Source organism: Babylonia areolata, chromosome 20 (assembly GCF_041734735.1).
Source record: "Babylonia areolata isolate BAREFJ2019XMU chromosome 20, ASM4173473v1, whole genome shotgun sequence".
NCBI classification, from domain to species: domain Eukaryota; kingdom Metazoa; phylum Mollusca; class Gastropoda; order Neogastropoda; family Buccinidae; genus Babylonia; species Babylonia areolata.
Genome location: NC_134895.1, coordinates 917,174 through 925,701, shown reverse-complemented (window position 1 = coordinate 925,701; position 8,528 = coordinate 917,174). Strand labels below are relative to the sequence as shown.

At 48.9% G+C, this 8,528-nt stretch overlaps 1 protein-coding gene across 1 annotated transcript in view; it reads right to left on the bottom strand.

Moving 5' to 3' along the window:
• Positions 1 to 2,986: 2,986 nt before the first annotated feature.
• LOC143294827 (endoplasmic reticulum metallopeptidase 1-like) overlaps positions 2,987 to 8,528 on the bottom strand; it is a 35,591-nt gene continuing 30,049 nt past the window's right edge. Inside the window, exons 13-14 of the mRNA XM_076606328.1 lie at positions 7,135 to 7,328; positions 2,987 to 4,019 (exon numbers count right to left, since the gene is read on the bottom strand). Coding sequence (XP_076462443.1) covers positions 3,849 to 4,019; positions 7,135 to 7,328 — 365 coding nt within the window. The 3' untranslated portion in view covers positions 2,987 to 3,848. The remainder of the gene's footprint in view (positions 4,020 to 7,134; positions 7,329 to 8,528) is intronic.

Sequence of the window (8,528 nt, the reverse complement as noted above, 5' to 3'; positions counted from 1 at the left end):
CCTAGTTTGCATCAGTTTGACATGGTACAGTATATGACACCAAAAGCTGTTTATGTTTATTGTTGCTGACAGTCAAGCCGACCAGACAGGGTCAGATCAGGACTGTCAAACTATACTAATGCTAAAGCCTGTCAACACAAAACTGTCACATCTGAAAGAACACCCCTCAAAACCACCAAGACAAACCCAGAAAAGACAGTTCATGACACATTATCCAAACCATTTAGCTCCTTAGGGCAAATAAGGCCGTGCTGAGGATGTCAACAATTCTGCTTAATTTATCATCCTCAGATTACAAAAAAATCGTGAAAAAGGAAAAAAACAATACTTCAATGCAAAACCAAAACCACATAAAAAGGCCATATTGGCAAATAACACTGCAGAATGGACAGTTGGTCCCCATCCCGGCGGAAAAGAGAAACAAAGTGTCAAGGCTTGCTTGAAAACAGAAAGGGGAATGGCCTGGGAAGGCAGAAAAAGGACAACAATGAAGGAAGAAAAAAAAAAGGCAGAAAGAAAGAGAATAGAAAGAGGATGAAAGAAAGACGGTGAGGATGCTGTTTATACTGAAACAACCCTGGCATCCCCACAGGGAGGAACCCCGGCAACCCGGCATGCCCACAGAGAAGAAACCCTGGCATCCCCACAGGGGAGGAACCCCGGCATCCCCACAGGGAAGGAACCCCGGCATCCCCACAGGGAAGGAACCCCGGCATCCCCACAGGGGAGGAACCCCGGCATCCCCACATCCTCACCGGCATCCCCACAGGGGAGGAACCCCGGCATCCCCACAGGGGAGGAACCCCAGCATCCCCACAGGCATCCCCACAGGGGAGGAACCCCGGCATCCCCACAGGGGAGGAACCCCGGCATCCCCACAGGCATCCCCACAGGGGAGGAACCCCGGCATCCCCACAGGGGAGGAACCCCGGCATCCCCACATCCTACCCGGCATCCCCACATCCTCACCGGCATCCCCACAGGGGAGGAACCCCGGCATCCCCACATCCTCACCGGCATCCCCACAGGGGAGGAACCCTGCATCCCCACATCCTACCCGGCATCCCCACAGGGGAGGAACCCTGGCATCCCCACATCCTACCCGGCATCCCCACAGGGGAGGAACCCTGCATCCCCACAGGGGAGGAACCCCGGCATCCCCACATCCTACCCGGCATCCCCACAGGGAAGGAACCCCGGCATCCCCACAGGGGAGGAACCCCGGCATCCCCACAGGGAAGGAACCCCGGCATCCCCACAGGGGAGGAACCCCGGCATCCCCACAGGGGAGGAACCCCGGCATCCCCACATCCTCACCGGCATCCCCACAGTGGAGGAACCCGGCATCCCCACATCCTCACCGGCATCCCCACAGGGGAGGAACCCCGGCATCCCCACATCCTCCCCGGCATCCCCACAGGGGAGGAACCCCGGCATCCCCACATCCTCCCCGGCATCCCCACAGGGGAGGAACCCTGCATCCCCACAGGGGAGGAACCCTGGCATCCCCACATCCTCACCGGCATCCCCACAGGGGAGGAACCCCGGCATCCCCACAGGGTAGGAACCCGGCATCCCCACATCCTACCCGGCATCCCCACAGGGGAGGAACCCGGCATCCCCACAGGGGAGGAACCCGGCATCCCCACAGGGTAGGAACCCGGCATCCCCACATCCTCCCCGGCATCCCCACAGGGGAGGAACCCGGCATCCCCACAGGGGAGGAACCCCGGTATCCCTACAGGGGAGGAACCCGGCATCCCCACAGGGGAGGAACCCGGCATCCCCACAGGGGAGGAACCCGGTATCCCTACAGGGGAGGAAAGAGCTAAAAATAAACAATAAAAACAAACAAAACCCAACTGACCTGTAACCAAAAAAATAAAATAAAAATTAAAAAAATCAAAAAAAATCTCAATGTCCAAAAAAGTGTAATAACAGGCATATAAAACCAGAAATTGTCAACAAGTATCTCACACATCCCAGGTGCAGAAACTGTCAACAAGTATCTCACACATCCCAGCTGCAGAAAAAAGTTTAAAAAAAAAAAATCAAGTTTATCAAGTCCAGGAAAAGACACCTCCCCCAAAAATCGGACTATTATGATGATGTAAAAACACACATACATACACCATAAAACACACACTTTAAACATCACCAATCTACCACTGCACTACCATGTCAAAATACACAGATGATCAAACGGAAAGGAAGAAAAACCCCATGTTCAAAGACCAATGACTGCTATACCATCCTTTCGTGAAAAGCTCCCCTTGCAGTAGAAATCATTCACAGAAACATCTTGTGTTTGACTGGTGGCATGTGGAAATCTAGACAAAAACTGTCAACTTGTCACACACTAAAAACATCACAAGTCTGTCACCAGTGTGTACCAATCTACACATTACCTGAGATCAGCCACATTGCCCTGAGATGGGGAGGGTGAGGGGAGAGGGAGAGAGGAGAGGGAAAATTGGAGAGGGAGAGAAAGGAAAGAGAGATGGGGAAGAGTGGGGAGGGGAGAGGGAGAGAGGAGAGGGAAAAGTGGAGAGGGAGAGAAAGGAAAGAGAGATGGGGAAGAGTGGGGAGGGGAGAGGGAGAAGGGGGAGAAGGGAGGGAGAGAGAGGGGAGGGGAGAGGGAGAAGGGGGAGAAGGGAGGGAGAGAGAGGGGAGGGGGAGAGAGAGGGGGAAAAGGGAGGGAGAGAGAGGGGAGGGGGAGAGAGAGGGGGAAAAGGGAGGGAGGGAGAGGGGAGGGGGAGAGAGAGGGGGAAAAGGGAGGGAGAGGGGAGGGGGAGAGAGAGGGGGAAAAGGGAGGGAGAGAGAGGGGAGGGGGAGAGAGAGGGGGGAGAAGGGAGGGGGGAGAAGGGAGGGAGAGAGAGGGGGGAGAGAGAAGGGGGGAGAAGGGAGGGAGAGAGAGGGGAGAGAAGAGAAGGAGAGAGAGGGGGGAGAGAAAAGGGGGAGAAGGCAGGGAGAGAGAGGGGAGAGGGAGAGAGAGGGGGGAGAAGGGAGGGAGAGAGAGGGGAGAGGGAGAGAGAGGGGGGAGAAGGGAGAGAGGGGAGGGGGAGGAGGGAAGTGAGGTGTTAGATACCACAGGAAAGTTGACAAACAGATGATAATCGCAGTGTGTATAAAATGTGTGTGTGTGTCAGTACACATGATGTAGGTGTAAGCTTGTCTTCACTTAGTGGGCTTGTCAACTTCTTATGCCATGATACACAGACAGACGTTTCTCCTGAATGCACATGGCATTAAGATACACAGATAGACATCTCTCCCATATACAAATAGCACCCTTCTTCAATGTACAATTCCTGGAATTCAACAGCAACAGCAGTGCACACACAAGAAAGCAACAACAAAAACAAATAACAAAATACTCTAAAAATGCCCAAAAGGAGAAAGCAACTAATCCTGAACACTATGATAGACATCTCTCCCATGTACAAATGACACACTTCTTTTATGTACAGTTGCTGTTGGTGTTTTTTCAAATCAGCAACAACAGCAGCACACACACACATACAAAAGAAAAACAAAAACAAAAAAAACCCATCAACAAAATAATCCAATAATGCCCAAATGAAGAAAGCAAAGAATCCTATACTATACACAGTATTCCCCCATGTACAAATGACACACTTCTTTAATGTGTAGGGTGGTTGTTTTTTTATATTCAACAGCAACAGCAGTGCACACACACACACAAAACATACAACAAAATATTCCAATAATAACCAAATGAAGAAATACACAAATGAAGAAAAAACAAACAACTCCAAACTTCTGCCTCCCCTGCCCCCCCTCCCACCTCCTCCACCATCCTCCTCAAAGCCGTTTCCCCTGTGGACTCAGAACTGGAAGATGTCCAGAGTGGAGCTCCACCCATTGGCAGTGGTCCAGGAGGGCAGGTGCTGTCTGAAGTGGGTCATGGCCGGGGTGTACTGGTGCTCGCCGTGCAGGTAGTGGCCCGCAAAGGAGATGTCCACGATGCTGCTGTTGGGGGCCAGGGTTGGGGGGGTCTGCACACACACACACACACACACACACACACCACAGGTTCAAGGTCAATGGCAAATGTTATGGTCAAGGTTAAGGTCAAGGTTAAGGTCAAGGTTACAGGTTGACCTCATTCAACCCTGGGGAGGTTACTGCCTCGGCAGGCCTACCTACCATTTTGATCAGAAAATACACTAAAATTGACTGACTTGTGATGACAAAGCTTGAAATGTTACGGAAGTAAGTTCCCTTTGCTTGCAGTTTATGCATATGTAGGAACATGGAAACAGATCAAATTGTTATATTTGATTTGTGAAACACCGTGAGCCACTGAGTGAGGGAACAGCGCTATAGAAGAGCACTTGGTTATTACTATGATTCTCATCATTACTGACACAAACTTGTTGCCCTGGCAGTGCTGGGGCAAAGGGTTGAATGAGTTAAGGTTTGAAAGGTCCCATAGACCTTCTACAGCCAGCAGGGCAGTGAACTGACACCCACTGTGTCTGGGGGCACAGTATAGCAAGACTGGGCCCAGTCCTCTCCTTTCCCCGACCAAAGGCAAGTGTTGGTGAGGAGGGGGGGAGGTGTGGTTCACACTGGTGCAGAGTGTGCAAAATCAGCCTAGAGGTAACGCATCCAATTTGGAAGCGAGAGAATCTGAGCATGCTGGTTTGAATCACGGCTCAGTCACCAATATTTTCTCCCCTTCCACTAGACCTTCAGTGGTGGTCTGGACGCTAATCATTCGGATGAGACGATAAACTGAGGTCCCATGTGCAGCATGCACTTAACACACGTAAAAGAACCCATGGCAAAAAAAGGCTTGTCCCTGGCAAAATTTTGAAGAAAAATTCACTTTTATAGGGAAAACAAATAAAACTGCACGCGTAAGGGAAAAAATTTTTTTTTTTTAAATGTACATAGGAAAATTTTTTCAAAAAACCAAGACTCACTTGTGATACATTTTTTTTTTAAATCCAAGCTTTTTATATATTGAGCATAATTTCAAAATGTAATGTTTAAGATGAGAAAGATCAGTTTAAAGCAAATTAACTCCCCTAGCATTAATTACAGAGTAATTTCCCTTTTTTACTATCTGCACCAAAACGTTTGCAAATAAATAAAACTTCCATGCTGAGCAAAAGAAGTTCCTGTTTGAACAAAAAATGATAATAATGACTGCTCTTGTTGTTGGGTCAGAATATCAGATCAAAGTGCCAAGTTTAGAATACAAAAAATATAAATATAACAATAAATGCAGTTTGCACATAATTAGGCTTCATTTATTATTTTTTTGTGCCCATCCCAGAGGTGTAATATTGTTTTAAAGAAGATGACTGGAAAGAACTGAATTTTTCCTATTTTTATGCCTAATTTGGTGTCAACTCACAAAGTATTTGCAGAGAAAATGTCAATGTTAAAGTTTACCACAGACACACAGACAGACAACCGAACACCAGGTTAAAACATAGACTCACTTTGTTTACACAAGTGAGTCAAAAAATGGTAGCACTCTCAGTGTAGCGAAGCGCTCTCCCTGGGGAGAGCAGCCCGAATTTCACAGGGAGAAATCTGTCGTGACAAAAAAAGAGAAATACAAATACAAATACAATACAAGGACACGACACTGTGCTGAAACCAGGGGGCCTGGAACCCTGATCACTGGTCAGCTGTGGGTCAGAGGTCCAACAACGCTGAACTGATTCTGCCATGGTGCCCCCTCACCACTGCGGGCCCACAGTATAGGGTAGGTATGTAACTGCGTACGATCCAGTTGAAGTGACCAGCTCACCACTCAGGCCCACAGTATAGGGTAGGTATGTAACTGCGTACGATCCAGTTGAAGTGACCAGCTCACCACTGCTGGCCCACAGTATAGGGTAGGTATGTAACTGCGTACGATCCAGTTGAAGTGACCAGCTCACCACTGCTGGCCCACAGTATAGGGTAGGTATGTAACTGCGTACGATCCAGTTGAAGTGACCAGCTCACCACTCAGGCCCACAGTATAGGGTAGGTATGGGTAACTACGTACGATCCAGTTGAAGTGACCAGCTCACCATTCAGGCCCACAGTATAGGGTAGGTATGTAACTGCGTACGATCCAGTTGAAGTGACCAGCTCACCACTGCTGGCCCACAGTATAGGGTAGGTATGTAACTGCGTACGATCCAGTTGAAGTGACCAGCTCACCACTCAGGCCCACAGTATAGGGTAGGTATGTAACTGCGTACGATCCAGTTGAAGTGACCAGCTCACCACTGCTGGCCCACAGTATAGGGTAGGTATGTAACTGCGTACGATCCAGTTGAAGTGACCAGCTCACCACTCAGGCCCACAGTATAGGGTAGGTGTGTAACTGCGTACGATCCAGTTGAAGTGACCAGCTCACCACTGCTGGCCCACAGTATAGGGTAGGTATGGGTAACTACGTACAATCCAGTTGAAGTGACCAGCTCACCACTGCTGGCCCACAGTATAGGGTAGGTATGGGTAACTACGTACGATCCAGTTGAAGTGACCAGCTCACCATTCAGGCCCACAGTATAGGGTAGGTATGGGTAACTACGTACGATCCAGTTGAAGTGACCAGCTCACCATTCAGGCCCACAATATAGGGTAGGTATGGGTAACTACGTACGATCCAGTTGAAGTGACCAGCTCACCACTGCTGGCCCACAATGTAGGGTAGGTATGTAACTGCCAACGATCCAGTTGAAACGAACAGCTCAACATGTGTACTGTAAAGATTACATGTCGTGCGATAGTCAAACATAGTTCTTTTGTTTTTGAAGGCTTTTTCCGACTTGTTGCACCAGGAAATGTTTGTCTGCTCATTCTTTTCAACGTTCTGTCGACGTTTGAAATAGTAGGGGCACCTGAGGGTAAATGCGAACGGCCAAGTCTAATTGCGAACGATGGCTTTGGGTACATATAGGCAATTAAACCAGAAGCAGGCCTTTAACTCATTTGAGGGAACATCACACCAGCCTGTTGTACTGCTGTTTTGATTACACATGCACACAAACACACAGACAGACATTTAAACACACGCACTGCACACAAACACACTCTCTTGAGAGTGCTCAGTAACACTGGCTCAACCACACGACTGCACAACACACAGACACTGACGTAGAACTCAATGTGGAAGGCCCAAGGTTCAGTAGGCCTGCTGCCGTAGGAGTAGTAGACAAAGTGTGTGTCCCTGCCTTCCTCGTCCAGTGTGGGCAGAGTGTTGATGAACACAGGCTCCTCATGGCCGAATGACCACCGCACCACGTGCACATCCCGCACCGGGGAGATGTATATGGTCATGTGATCTGGGCCTGCATGACAGGAAGGAACAAAGGGAGCTGTCAACGTCCAATCAGCTTGCTCAGCAGGGTGGGATGATCCATGGATCCATTCATTGACATGGATACTTTTTAAAAACACCTATTCTTGGTCATAGACCAACTGCTTTACAAACATGGAGTCATTTGCACAAGGGCTGCCGACACAGCTAGAGCTCACTCAGAACTATTAGGCACTCATCATTCGTTTCTTGTTTCATTCAATCAGGTAAAAAAACAAAAAAAACACATATAAAATGCTTTAGCGTTACTTGAAGTAAATCACACATATATTTATACACACAAAATAACCACTGAAGATGGCATAAAATATCAGACTACATTTACACAGAGACAAATAATAACAATTCCATTGAAAATTAAAATGAAGGTGTCACATTACTTACATTATGTACATTTAAATTTTATGAGTTACATTACATACATTTAATTAATTATAATAGACAATCATAGCTGTTTAGAAGCTGGATTGATTGTGGAAAGAACCTGCAATCATTTCTGGGCGTTTCAAATTTTGGGACACAGAAGAGTTTTGCCTAAAGATAGAAGCTGAAAACGATTTGCAAGGGCATGTCTGCAGTCGCTTGCAATGCGTGTGGCTTTCTCTGGTACCCTGACATTGTGTAACTCACTCAATCTGACCCTGTCTCACACCCACAGCCTCCAGGCACACATCACTGCCCCTGTCTCACACCCACAGCCTCCAGGCACACATCACTAATCTGACCCTGTCTCACACCCACAGCCTCCAGGCACACATCACTAACCCTGTCTCACACCCACAGCCTCCAGGCACACATCACTGACCCTGTCTCACACCCACAGCCTCCAGGCACACATCACTGCCCCTGTCTCACACCCACAGCCTCCAGGCACACATCACTAATCTGACCCTGTCTCACACCCACAGCCTCCAGGCACACATCACTGACCCTGTCTCACACCCACAGCCTCCAGGCACACATCACTAATCTGCCCCTGTCTCACACCCACAGCCTCCAGGCACACATCACTAATCCTGTCTCACACCCACAGCCTCCAGGCACACATCACTAACCCTGTCTCACACCCACAGCCTCCAGGCACACATCACTAATCTGCCCCTGTCTCACACCCACAGCCTCCAGGCACACATCACTAATCTGCCCCTGTCTCACACCCACAGCCTCCAGG